The 14,527-nt window shown below is 42.4% G+C and overlaps 1 protein-coding gene across 1 annotated transcript; it reads right to left on the minus strand.

The window, feature by feature from the left end:
• Positions 1-1,646: 1,646 nt before the first annotated feature.
• On the minus strand, positions 1,647-14,062 carry fkbp9 (FKBP prolyl isomerase 9). Its single transcript, XM_064347132.1, has 10 exons — positions 13,707-14,062; positions 12,398-12,543; positions 9,368-9,557; positions 9,041-9,186; positions 8,560-8,749; positions 8,008-8,153; positions 6,481-6,670; positions 5,570-5,715; positions 4,308-4,471; positions 1,647-4,043 (listed from the first exon to the last, which is right to left on the minus strand). Exons 1-10 carry the CDS (start codon positions 13,907-13,909, stop codon positions 3,864-3,866), a joined length of 1,701 nt encoding a protein of 566 aa, XP_064203202.1. The 5' UTR covers positions 13,910-14,062; the 3' UTR covers positions 1,647-3,863.
• Positions 14,063-14,527: the final 465 nt, after the last annotated feature.

The following is a 14,527-nucleotide window of genomic DNA, read 5'->3' on the forward strand; positions in this document are numbered from 1 at the left end:
TCTGAATTAAAACAGTTCTGCAAAGAAAAGTGGCAAATATTTCCTTCAGTGATTGTTGTGGTTTCCAAGCAACAAAGGTCTTCTTCTTTTGATCTGGATTTAGCAAATTTCTTCTATCTTTCAATGAAGAGGATGAGGCAGAATCTTCAGAATATCAGACTTTATTCTCATGCATATAGAGTACAAAGCCGTGGTGTCCACGGAACAACCCAATGAACTCCACGAATTCATTACCTTTTATACAGTTTCAACAGCTTTACTCCTCCCCAAGGAGGTATCTCTGTTTGGTGCCACAGTTGTTTACTAGCTTCTTATTCACTGCTATTTGCAAAGGTCAATATTGCTTGGTCAGCACTGATATTTCCTGGGGTACTTCCTGTTCCCCCCTTCACCCCCGCCTATTTTTGTGCTTGTTGACCTTGTGAAACAATAGTGGTTTCCTACTTCTATAATAAAAAATATGTTTATTCAGTGCATGGTTAGAGAAAAGCATGTGTGCGTGACTGAGTATAACAACATGATGCTAAATAGGTGCTAAATATGTGCAATGATATTTTCTAACATGATGTGAGTCAAATTATTGGAAGCTTTTGGTTGCAGTTGCTACTAAAGGTGGTGCAACCAGTTAAGTTTGAGGGGGCAATTTGTTTTTCACATGGGTGATATGTATGTTTGCTAACCTTTTATCAAACACTGTAAAGTCTTATTAATTATTTATTTTCACACAAGCTTCCGTTATCTTCGCAGAGATAAGAGGAACTCCCTGAACATTGGAAATGCATAGATCTTATACAGTTTAGTCTAAATCTTATGCAAAGCACTATGCTAAAATAACAGTTCTTTCCAGTGTCTATTTCCTGTCTGTGCTGGGCCAACGGTACTTCCCCAAACCTAGGTTTCGATTCACCACCTCGCGACATGGCTAATTCAAGTTCCCCACAACCATTCATTTCACCTTTAAAACAGAGACCAGACAGCTGTTTTCTCATTTTTGTTCGCTTTCTGTGTCTTTCTGCTCTTTGTCTTCCGTTCAGCAACTACAATCTCATGCAGATCTGGGGTTCAAACTGAGTAAATGTTGGTCCACTGCAGCTCAGGAAAAGGATGTTAACACTTCTAGTTCGCTAGCCAGGATCAAATAAAGTTTCCAACTTATTAGCTAACATTAGCTTGCACCACCGCCTCAAGGCCATCTCGACCTGTGACACGATAGCAGGATCCTGAACATCAGGAAGGATAATGGGGGCACCCTGATGAAGTAATCAGTGCGGAGCACTTCTCAGGGAATGTAGTGATTGTAAAGATAGACTAGAGGGCATTGATTGGTGGTTATGATCCATGGGTGTAACATTGCGTATTAGGTGTCAGCCAACTGCAGGCCATAAAGGTGAATGTATCAGGAAAGTTCTTCAGAGTTCTCAGACTGTCTTGAGATGTTCTCCCTCTGCGCACATTGGTAAACAAATTGTCACTAACTAGACCTACTGTTGCCATCTCATCTTTGGATTTCCTGGAGTCTGTTCCTGGGGTGTTGGTCACCTCTTCAATAACAGTCCTGTACTTCCATTGACCAGGCTTGGGTGTGTTCAATTCATGAGGTCAACACAATTTAAACGAAAAGAAATAAAAAAGAAAAAAGTATAAAATATGGTTTGAAATGTGCATTTAATTAGAAGACATAAAAAACACACACATACACATTAAATTTAAGGCACACTGGCACTACTTCTTACACCCATTACTCACAGTCTTGCTGAGTCATTCTTGCATTAAATTGTCATAATGCAGCAAATAATTACCCAACAAATTTCACCACAACTTGTATTTGAAAAGTCACTGAAGTCATACATTTCAGAGGAAAGAAGATTTCAGAAAATGGAAACAAATCTTCAGCTGTTCAGGCCAAACATATAAGTCTGGTAACGAGGGCAAAGGGGGGGGGGGGCTTAACCCATTACACTGCTGCCTCAAAGTTTTGGGGTCCAGTGTTGGAGAGTATTAATACATCTAAACAACTGCAAAATGCTACAAGGTAGCATCAATACCATCCTGAGTTTAACAAAATGCAGAATGTTTTTACAGAAAGCATAGTCTTTTAAATAGGGATAACATATGAATCTCCGACAGCTACTTCCGTTAAGGGGTTGATGAAGCCTCAAACTCCTATAGTTACTATATTTGCTGTAGCACTATAGCAAAGTGTTACAGAAAATATAGTAATGATGTGGTCTCCACTTGACTTTACAATCACTATAAATTATTAAATTCAGTCAACATAGGTTAATGGGGGATTTCTGTGTTGACAAGAACTGTGTTGCTAGCCCCCATATCAGCTTCTAAAACAGCAAGAACAGTATTAATACTCTGACCAGGTCACTTGTCATTACTGTCCACCTGCTACATCACAAATAGGAATGAATCACATCACCACGACAGACTGAAGAAGTAAAAAAAAAAAAACCAATCAGTTTTAACCTATTTAGACTACCTGATCAATCTGATATATTCAAAGTTTAAACACCCCAACATTAAAACATTTCTTAAAACACAAGCGAAATTATGAACAAATACACACTAAAACACAAATAAAAAATGCTAGAGTTTAACCCAAAATTAGTTTTGCTGTTCATGTGGAGGTAAGCAGGAAAAAGCACAAAAAGTACAAACAATGGAACTATATTCGGCGGGAAAAGCACTGAACCTACCCATCAGTACATATTTACAACACCTCTTCAGCTTCTAGTGTTAGCATTACGCATTACTGGCGTACCTCTAATTCTGTGGCACGCAAGACTATGGAACTTTCGTTTGAAGTGTAGATAACAAAGATGCATTACTTCCAAAAGTGGTTCCTATTATCATTTTAGGATGCACAAACTGGACATTATTTTGGACTAATTTCCATCCAGTCCCTTCAAATGCTGTGCCATGAGTAGTCTAGTCGGATTGAATCCACTTTGAATCTGCACAGGAAAAACCCTCTAGTACAGCGTTTTCCCTGAGCCCCCCATCTTCAGTCCTCCAACAACAAAACATTTTTTGGATTAAACTTAGTCTAAACGCCAGCATCTGCAAAAAAACAGAGGTCAAGCAGACAGTGAGGAAGGTAAAGAAATTGTAGATGTTTTTCATTTAGAATTGACCATCCATTTCTAGGAAAATCCAATAAGATGAGATGGTTGCACATAAGATGGTTGCTTCAACTAAATTTGAGCCTTTTTCCCTTTGATTTTTGAACAGTGAACACAGAAACTGCTTCCAGCATCATTACAATACCAATGTGCACTTAGTGATGCAGCGATTCACACTCTCTTGCACTATGATTAACTCTGTGTCAACAGCTGACATGTAGAGCAGAGGAAACGTATGGACTCCGTTCTGTCAAAACCGACCTGCATGGCGGAAACAGAGGTTTCCCTGTTGCCAGTTGCTAATCTTGTCTATATTGGCCCTTAAAACCCTAGCAGAGTCTCAAATAGCCAGCAGGTGCCACTTATACAAGGTAATTATTCATACCTTGTCCTTACCCTTGGAATTAGAAAAAAGCTCATACTCTTGCTAACTCAAAACACAACAGAATCAAATACGTAATACTGTGGAGTCAGAAAGGCAATGTCTTTTTCATGAATTCAAAAGTCAACCCATCGACACCATCAACTGCCATTTCAGACAACAATTTGGTTCCTGAGCTTAGTGCACTTTCAAAACCACACCTCATTAAATTTTGACACCGTATATAATATACAAATTTATCACTTTGATGATAGCCCCCCCCCCCCACCCCAAAAAAAAACAGAAACAATACTGAACTCTAAAAATGTTCTCAGGTTAGTGTTATTGACCCAGAATCATATTTTCAACGCTTATAGCTCATCGTGATTGGCAGGCTCATCCGCCTTCAGCTTGAACTCGTCTGCTGTGATCTTTCCGTCGCTGTTGCGGTCCTGGTTGGAGAACATGTTGTCGATGATCCTGTTGGCGTCAAACCCGGGGGCAAGCCGCCCCTTACCGTCATTCACCTGACGCAGAATGTAATCAGAGAACTGCAGGGAACAAAGGATTACTGGTTAACAGGTGACCCTTCCCTAATGGTGACCACAAATATTCTACAGTAGCAACTACCTGTAATATTCCTTTCAATATAATGTGAGCTGTCCACGACTTCCAGTAACCTTGCTGTTAAATCAGTTGAATATAATTTTCTTTACCCACTGTTTTATTGTTTATCATCACTTTTATAGAGTACAGTGGAGAGCATGCTGTGTGAGAAGACAGAACTTCAAGATTAAAAAAAAATAAAATCCTACCTCTGAAGGCTCCACATTGCTGTCTTTGTTCTTGTCCATCTCGGTGAAGAGATTGGGTGAGACTTCGCTGTTCCAGATGAACATGTAGCCATCGGGGAGGCCCTCCTCCAAGCTAATCATCTCGATGTCAAACACCAATACAGCACTTCCCGGGACTTCACCTTCTACACACAAAATCAACATCGAACACTTATGACACCGATAAATATTCCCAACGCTCTCGTCCCTGAATCCCCTCTCCCCCGGATGACATCGCCAAACACCTAGGGTGCACTTAAAGGCAGAACACAGCAGCACCTTTCACCAGGCCTTTTGAAAAATGTCCTGTGGCATTTTACCAATCAAATACTCCCCTACCCATTCAATCAATCCTCACTGTTTGAGGTTTGAGTGTATTAGTTTGTGAATTAGAACTGTATTAGCTTATGAAAGGATGCTCTGTATTTTGGAGCCTTGTATACCGAAAAAGGGATATTTTAATTCATTCAAGCTGAGCCATGTGACTTCTGTTGTGTTCTCAACAAAGCACATGTTCTTATCTGATCAAACATATTGTTGATGCAGTTGGAAGAGTTTTTGTAAACATACGATCAAGTTTAAGTATATTGAGCTTACGAATGCAAGATGATCTTTGAGCAAGGATTTAGACATTTTTACAGTTTAGATAATGGAGCCATTTGTAATAGAAATCTGACTGCTTGCTGCCAGTCCTTTCTGCTGCTTTCCCCAGGGCGCCTCATGATAAAGGGCATGGTGTGATATCAGTCTCTGTACAGTCCCTTTTCAAAATGCAAATGGACTCCAAGCACTAGCCAATTAACTGGAGTAAAAGTCAAACATTAATGATGTCATTGAACCTGCAGGTTCCATCCTACTGCTTCACTGGTTTTGAAACCCTAAAAATAAATCAGCAAGTATTTGAAATCTCAACAAGTATGTTAGTCTTATATTTAGGCTTAATACTTGATTTCTAAAAATTCTTTTGCTAAATAAGACATAAATATTTCCACTATGTGAGACACTTTGACTCATTTCAAGATTGGCCAAATGAGGTAAGAAAACTTCACTTGTCAAGCAAGCAGTAACTTATTAGTCAGTACACTCAGTGACCAAACTCATATTTTCTACTTGAGATAAACAATAAGTTTATAAGTCTCATTACAAGACGAAATCTTGTTAAGAAAGACTTTTGTTGCAGTGTAAGTTCTGGGTCCCTGATATAGACCAGCAGGCAGGAATGGCATACAGACGGAGGTCCTCACCCACTCCTCTCTCCCCGTAGCCCAGGTGGGGAGGGATCACCAGGATACGCTTCTCTCCCACACACATGTCCTGCAGTCCCACCTCCATCCCCGGCACCATCTGCCCCGCCCCCAGCACCACATCGTAAGTCTTCCCAAAGCTGTGCCTGCAAAAAGACGGTCACAGAGCAGGGTCAGTCACACATACGCACACACACATACGCATTCTTTAATTGTATTGGTTTAAACCAGTGGTGTCAAACTCGTTGCCATGGAGGGCCGTGTATATGCAGGTTTTCATTCTAGCCTCAGATCTTGATTATATAATTAGTTAAATTATTTGCTGAATTAGGGATGCAGTTTGTGCACAATGGTGACCCGACGTCTATGGTGACCCGCATTGTCTAAATAAAATTTTTCTTATATTCTGTGCTTCAATGCAGTTAAACGCATATGGCTGAATGAGTAATTGGACTCAATTAAGGCAGCATTAATTGGTTGGAATGGAAACCTGCATACACACGGCCCTCCATGGCAACGAGTTTGACACCACTGGTTTAAACAGTGACAAGCAGGGGCACCCACTGATATGCCCTTCTGAAACTATCAGACGACCTAGCACTTAGAGCATCGCCTGCTTGGCTGGGGAGGAGAGGAGGAAGTGGCAGTAACAAGCAAAGTCTCAGCCAGGGTGCCCCGGACTAAATCACGCATCAAGCATCTCCTGTGATTCAGAACCACAGCCCAACAGCTCACATATGATCTGAACCACAAAGAAATTTGGTGGGCATTGCGCTGCACAACATTTTCCACACGGGCCTGCCGCTGCCAAGCTCGCGGCGCATCAGAAACATCAGCGGCCGGGGAAGGCCCACAGGGGCGAAACCCGCAGCCTGGCACGGAGCAGGCAAGGCCGCAACCAATCAACTCACGTGGAGCCGATGGGGGTGCCGTCCAGCAGGCTGGCGTTGTAGTGGCACTTGACGAAGTCTCCCTTCTTGCTCAGCGGACTGCAGGAGTCCGGCTTGTAGCTGTTGGTGATCTGCACCTTGTCTGAGGGGTTGTGGAAGTCGATCACGTGGATGTCGAAGACCAGGACTGCCGAGCCGGGGATCTTGGTGCCTGAAATACACCCGGCACGCGCTGCGTGAAAACCCGCCGTTCGCATGTGGCCTGAACAGCCCCCCCGCACGGCAGGGCTACAGCGGGTACCCAGCCGAACAGACGAGTCGCAGCTCAGCAACGAGTAGGGCAGCGCTCGGTTGAATGACGCCCCCCTCCCTCCTTGGTCCTCCTAGTTATACGCCACCCCACAGCACCCTCAGTCACAGTTGGCACAAGCGCAGTCCAAATTCTGCACAGCAGTGAGTGTGCTGTGCTACAAGCTAGGGCCTCAGCCACTGTGTTACAAACAAGCCTTAGCAGGACATCCCAGAGCATCAACAAAGTTTTATTTTGAATTCCCTGACAGTAACGCTATTCTATACATCAAGGCTTTATTTATTATCTTTTACTGATAAACTAACCTATTCACTTCCTTAAAGGGGTGCCATGATTTTATTTTCTACTTGTACATTTCCCTATTCTCAAACAGCACTGGAGAAGCATAAATTCATATTTATTTTTACCCACAAAGCACTCTGGTTAAATTTTTTCCCCCCTTTCAATCTTTTTAATGTTTAACTGACATAGTACTTGTGTATTTCATTGTACTTTGGTATCGTGTCATTTTTTTGTAATTTTTGTGTGTCTGATTAATGCCCTATTTACCCCTCGAGGATAAATAAAGTTAACTGAATTCTTTAGGATTGAATTCATTTGAATTTGTTTGCTTTAGCTTCAGTGAACATGCATTGTGGTTTAATGACCCCCTGGGAGGATATATTAGGTATAACTCTGGTAATTTTTCAAGGTGTCTGGGGAGGCCTGGAGTCGTCAACAGTTCACTATAAATAGCTCACAGAAACAGTTCACAGGTTGCAAAGGAAAACAGATGTAATACCGAAACAGAGAGAGAGAAAGAGAGAGATTATGTCACAGTTACATGAACCACAGATCATCCACTGCATCCAAATCACTCACGCCATTCATTCTCAGAAATAAAAGTACACAGATATATTTTTGGTTTTTTTAAAGGACCAAATTTCCCAAATGTACCCTGAAAGTACAGTAATGTTCTATTTCAGTACTAAAAAGAAGCCTTAGCAAGAAAAAAAGGGACAAATTAATTATGTATTGTTGTCTAGGCGTACAACTATAAGATCTGCTGCCCTGATCATAGGTCATTGAACCCACAAACCATCTGCAGTTCATGACACCAGAAAAAAGCAGTTTCAGCGGCCTTTGAAACATCTGGATGCTCGTGCCCTCCCTGCGGCGTCCACCTACGTCAGCCAATCCATATACAGAACTCTGTACAGCATGTCAGGAGGCCGGTGACGAAGTGGGTGTGGTCCTACCTGTGCCCTCCTCTCCATAGCCCAGATGAGGCGGGATTATGATCCTCCTCCTCTCGCCGATGCAGACACCCAGCAGGCCCTGATCCATGCCTGCGATCACATATCCCTTCCCGATGTAGGTGTCATATGTGCGGTTCCGTGAATAGCTGGGAAACATGAGCATCTTTAGCACGTGCGCACAGGCGCGGACACCCACACACCGAGTCCGACAGGGGGGTACTGTACCACTGAGCAAGGCTAATATCCACTCAAACTAAAGCTATGAACCAATGTAAAGTGCTCCAGGTAATTATATAATGATCACATATGCACAGAACTACTGAAGGTATTTATCTGGGATGCTGTAAACAATCAAAGATGCATGCATTGTTCTCACTCCCTCACTCACTCGACAATGTCGCCCCCTTGAGAGAATACATACAATTACAGCCCCAGACACCAATGCCCTAAAGGGTGAGGGGTAAAGAGGATCTAATCTGCATTGGTTATGTTGAATCTTCACACACGTGAGATTCCACAAATCATAAAATCAGCACGGTAGGCCTAACTCACCTGGAGTCAAAGAAGGTCCCATCCAGAAGACTCCCGTTGTAGTGATACCGCATGAAGTCACCTTCCTGGCTCTTTCTGGTGCAGGTCTCTGGGACCACCTGCTGCTCCACTGAGATGGTGTCTTTGGGGTTGTGGAGGTCCAACAGGATCACATCAAAAACCAGGGAAGCCTGCCCTGGAATGTCACTGCCTGCAATACCAGAAGATCTCTGTTATCCTACCAGAGTCCCAGCACCAGGAAATGTGTCTGCATGCGAACACAGCTGCTGAAAGGTTCACTGCTCACTGGCTGAACAAACATAGCAAACATCCAGTAACTGAAACTGAATCAGATCTACCTTGAGACTGAGAGGACTCGTCAATTCAAGCGTGGTGGCAATTGATCAGGCAATTGCAAAAGTGACTCAAAGCTACAAATTTTTTTCTTTAAACACATACTGGTGAGAGTGGGCCAAAAAAGGAACACCCATTTTCCACTCACCATCTCCGTTCTCCCCGTAGCCCAGGGACGGGGGCATGGTGATGATGCGTTTCTCCCCGACGCACATTCCCAGCAGTCCTTGGTCCATTCCGGCAATGAGCCAGCCAATCCCCACATAGGTGTCATACGTGCGCATGCGGTTGTGACTGGACGGGGGAGCAACGAAACGGGTATTAGATCATACATCAAAAAGGGAGGCATTGTTTGGTCCAAAGAGATACTACAACAGATTTTACGGTCACATTTTTAAATAAATGTAAAGTAAAACATCTGCATCAAAGGGTAAATAATTGAACAAATTGGCAGATTACTTGATCATATCTATACCTGGAGTCAAACAGTGTTCCATCCAGCAAGGTGCCATTGTAGTGGTAACGGATGAAGTCAGACACCTGGACGGTGCGGTTGCACTTCTCCGGCTTGTAGTAGGTCTGGGTCTGGACTGTGTCTTCTGGATTCCAGATATCGAGGAGCAGGACGTCAAAGTGCAGGATGGCGTCTGGAGGGATGACATCACCTGGGCAATGGGAGAGGACACACAATCTCATTATTCCAAACATAGGCTTTAATCTGCAGTGGATCTGCTGGGTTCAACCGAATGAAAGTTAATTGGCATAAGCAATATGAACCAGTCTGCAGCTTAACTGCAAAACTATAGGTTCATAAAGTTCTAAAAATCACCACTAGGTGGTGACATTGCACATTTATCACCATACTTCCAGGGAAGAGCAAGCCTGATAAAGTGGATTTGGAAATGAATGAATGAATTCATAGATGTGAATTCATAATGGATTGTGCATTTCGGTGAACAAAGATCTTTAAAAAAGATTCCATGCAAAAGGGGACATGATGGCCCACATTCATGAAAATCATGGTGCCATGTTAAATTCTGTGTCAAATGAAGCCATATATTCAACCGTTATTCAGGGGGTTTAATTTTTGCGAATAAAGGTCTTTGATGTGTTCACTGTTTCAACAATGTATGGGAGCATTTTAAATATATATAACATTCATTAAATCAAACACTTACATACTGGCAATGAGTAATCTGTTAAAGGATATGGGATCATGGACAGTGGTCAAAGCAGGCAGCAGAGAACAAGCTTTCAGTCTGTTTCAAGACTTTTGACCACGTTCCTGAAACATTACACCAACTCACTTACTCTAATTCTAAATTAGAACCCTAAACACCTGAAAACCTGAATTCTACATTACAGTACACACAAATGTTCATTCTGTACAGAAAACTTGGGGTATAAGATCACAGTATGTCATTAGAATGTTCTTACCAACAGAGTTCTAGAACACTCACTTCAAATTTTGGAAAAAAAAAAGAAACATTCCAGAAAGCCTAGCCTTCAAGGGATTAAAGAATTGCTTTTTTTTTTTTTTTTGCATTTCACACATTATACAATTTTATGCTCCTGTGGACATTCTGTAAAAAAGCCCCTTTAGCCACATATCTTTAAGGTCAGAAATGTTTTTTTCTCAACAGTTTTCCAAAAGCCATGTTTCTTTTGTCATATTTTAAAAGACAGGAAGACTTAGATGTGTGTGATGTGTCACATAAGACTGGAAAATACTGTAAACTCAGTTGTCCTGATCAACTCTGCTGGATTTAAGATTAAGTGGAATGGTCCCTTAATATATTTTCTCTGACTTAATGAATATTTGGAGGAAAAAAATACATTTTTCTTTGTTATTCATTATAGTTTCAGGGCATGGACTAAAAGTTCTCTGATGTGTTGGCAGGACCACTGTAGGACTATGCCCCACCCACAGCTAGACTCCTCCCTCACCCCCAGCTTTGTGCTGCTGTAAAAACCTCTCCACGCCCAGTTTACCAGTCACAGCATGTTTAATCAGGATCAGTCTCAACATTCCAGGACCGACAAACCCCCCTGCATTCTGTCTGCTGTTCAAACGTGGGCCATCTGATAACGACGCAGCTCAAATTTACCCAGGCAAACCCACAGAGCAGAGGACAGCAGGATCCTTCCGGCAATCAGAGAGATACCGGTTCGATCCCTGGTCCTCCGGGCAAAAAGTGTCCAAGCGTCCCTGAGCAAGACACCAAACGCCAATTGCTCCTGATGAGCAGGTTGGTGCCTTGCATGGCTGGCTTTCGCCAGTGGAGTGTGTGCGTGCGTGCGTGCGTGCGTGCGAGTGTGTGTGTGTGTGTGAACGGCTGAATGTGAGGCCCTGAAGTTCCAGCACTGAACATCAAACCATGAACAGGAACAGTTTGTCTCTTGTAGGTTGTTCATTCATCCAAACATTAGACCCAGAGGTAGAGGAACTTTGCCTGAGGGCCTGGAGTGACAGGCAGGGGGCGGATCAGGGGACTGGCAGCAGTAGAGTCAGGAAGGTTGGGGTGAGATTCAGTGGAAGGGTGGTGGGGGAGGGTGTGTGTGTGCCTGTGTGTGCTGAGATGAGAGGTGCTTAAGTACCATAAGTACTGATAAATTAACTTTAGTAGGACAGAAATCTGAAAGCCATACCACATGAAATCAAACCAAACTCAGAAAACGCCAGTGGAGAACACACTTGATCATAATGGAAGTCCACAATTATTATTATTTTTTTAAAACAGCCAATATCACTCATTATTGAGCAAGCCTTGTCACATCTGTTACACCCGTAAGTGTTCCCATACCTACACTGTCGCAAATGCACAAGACAGACTCCTAAAGGTCCATGCACACAGAACAGAAAGATTCAACATCTCATTAACAGCTACAGCACAGGTAAACTAAGATGAAATACTAATATACAATACCCCTACCTAAGAGTATCCCACTCACCAACAGATCTTTTAATTGAATGGTGGATCTTTCTAAACATTACTACTCTACAGATTTAGTTCTTATGGTAGGCTGTTTGGGTATTATTTTTATACCCAAAGTTGAAAGGTTCTAATTTATTCTATTTTTTATCTTTATTCTCCGGTTCATGAGCAAAACAGATTCCATTTGGACAGATGGAAACTGAATCTAAGGCAACGGCTGTGTCTGTTTACTTCAGGGATTCAGGACCTCAGGCTTGCTATTTGTTCACCCAATCTGACACCTCCTCATTGTTGAGTCAGCTGTATTTAACTGCACTGTATATATGCATCTCTCCCCCTCTCCCTTCCCCTCCCAGGATACCCCCACTTTCTCTGAGAGCCAGTTGTGAAATCTGGAAATACCTAACAAGCAATTTTTTCCTTTTTTAGGCACTTATGGATGTATTATTATTATTATTGTTGTTGTTATTCATCATCGTCATCATCATCATCATTATTGTTGTTATTATCACTTAGTGTGTCTTGAAGACAAACAGGGAATATGAAGTTGGGGTCAGAGGAGGAGTTACCATATCCGTTTTTGCCGTACGCCAGGGCAGGTGGGATCTTGACCAGGCGTCTCTCGTTCACACACATCCCGACGAGGGCCTTGTCCATGCCTTCAATGAGCTGCTTCTTCCCCACATACACATTATATGTGGAGCCACGATCATAACTGGGAACATCAGATAAGAGTAAGAGATTAACAGCATCCAAGATATTAGGGAGACACCTCCAGTGATCCTCCCCCAACCATGGCCATAACATGCATGCAGCCAAGCACACACACAACTGAATATGTGAATGCATAAACACATCATAATTGACCCATCCCAGGTGACCATATGATTCTGGCCAAGAGGCAACAATATTCATTCATTCATTTGTTCTTTACCCTGGACCAAATCTATAAAGACAAAAATCAAAAGCTGGAGTTGCACTCAAGAATGAGGTATTACAGTGAAATAACAGGACTTATAAGTCGGAGGCTGCAAATGTGAGGCACCATAGTTGTACCCTCTTGCAAGGCCCTTTCACCAGAACTTCTTTTCATTAAAGTTTCAGCTGTAATACGTAAAAACATGTCAACTACAGATGACATGGTAGATGTGCCGAGGAAAATAGTGTTGCTGTTAGTGTTTCTGATTTACATCGAATTAAGTGTCCAGCAGATGGAGAGCCTTTCGCTACAGATGTGCACCGTACACGTTCCACAGTTGTGTGCGTTTTCCAGTTATCACACTGAATCCTTACAACTATAGTTACAGAAAACGATCTTTCTTCTTTAATAACAGAATTAACTGGAACATAATTAACAACATGTGCCTCGACATTAAGAAAGCGCTGCTGAATTGTGCATCGTGTATATTTCTGAGTAAAATACCTGAGCTAGACATGTACAAATATTAGCCTAATATAAATGGAGTGAACCGACGGTGTATCTATATTAGGCTACAACAACTGTACCGACTGCATGGATTGTAGTTAATTGTGAAAAATAAACAAAACGGCCACTTTCCTAATGCGTCAATTTTTACAGTTAAATTGCAGTATAGATGCCAAAAGAAAGTGGCGTGATATTTTTATATATATATAACGCCATAAGCTATTCAACAGTTTCCAAACCTAGGTTGGTAGGAAGTTACATCCATTCATACAAGTCATGCGAGCATGCTGCCTGCGTGGCCACTTTGGGCAGCGTTCCCCAGTCAAAACCATACCCTGTGGGCTACCGGCGCACATTCTCAAACGAAATGCTAGTAGCCCAACAGTATGTGGCATTTGCGACGTACAGAAAGGGAATAATTGTACGGACCCAAAGCTCTACCTACTGCTTACCTGGAGTCAAACTTCTTGCCGTCGGGGAACATGCCATTATAATGATATCTGACAAAGTCGCCCGATTTCACTGCTCTTTCACACTTCTCAGGGACGAAAGTTTTCTCCACAACTATGTCATCCAGTGGCACGGGAGGGGCGTTGCAAGCAACGAAAGTGATCAAAAGAGCCAGATAAATCATAACATGCACACTCAGTCTCATTTTGCAAAAAAAAAAAGTGCAACTTTAAACAGGACCGTTATGAAGAAGCTCGCGGTGTTGTGCTGGCACTACTGCTTCCGTCACCTCTCGTCGAATCTCCTAACTGTCCGTGATTGAATGGATTTATTACGTAGCTAACGGAACCTCCCTTTGCAGATATGTAAACGTGTAGCCCAGGCCCCCTCAACAGCCGAAGCTAGCGCCCATCACTTAGGCTGTCCGAAAATTTGCACGATTTAACCGTTACATTAAAATATCGCTCGAAAACAAGTTGCAAACTAAAAAGTCACTACCAGAAATGATTTGTTACGCAATTCCGTTTTCTTCCAGTTATTATAGTTTAAAGTGGTACTTTCGGACAGTCTTCTTACTTCTTGCGCAAAGAAAGGATGCAGAATTATCCAGGCCGTAGACCGTCTTTTACGTGGCAGTTGGGGGAGGGGTTCTTGAGTTCCAGTTTACGGTCTTAGATTTGTTTTAGCGCACAACTGCTGGTATTATCATCACAATATGTACTGGTATCATATATTGTGTTTATTCGTTATTTCACACATAAACATAGTTATAGCTATACAGTTTTCTTGGTTCGTACAAGAAAACTTTTTTCTTGAATACTCG

The sequence above is a fragment of the Anguilla rostrata genome, chromosome 8 (assembly GCF_018555375.3).
Source record: "Anguilla rostrata isolate EN2019 chromosome 8, ASM1855537v3, whole genome shotgun sequence".
In the NCBI taxonomy this organism is placed as follows: Eukaryota; Metazoa; Chordata; class Actinopteri; order Anguilliformes; family Anguillidae; genus Anguilla; species Anguilla rostrata.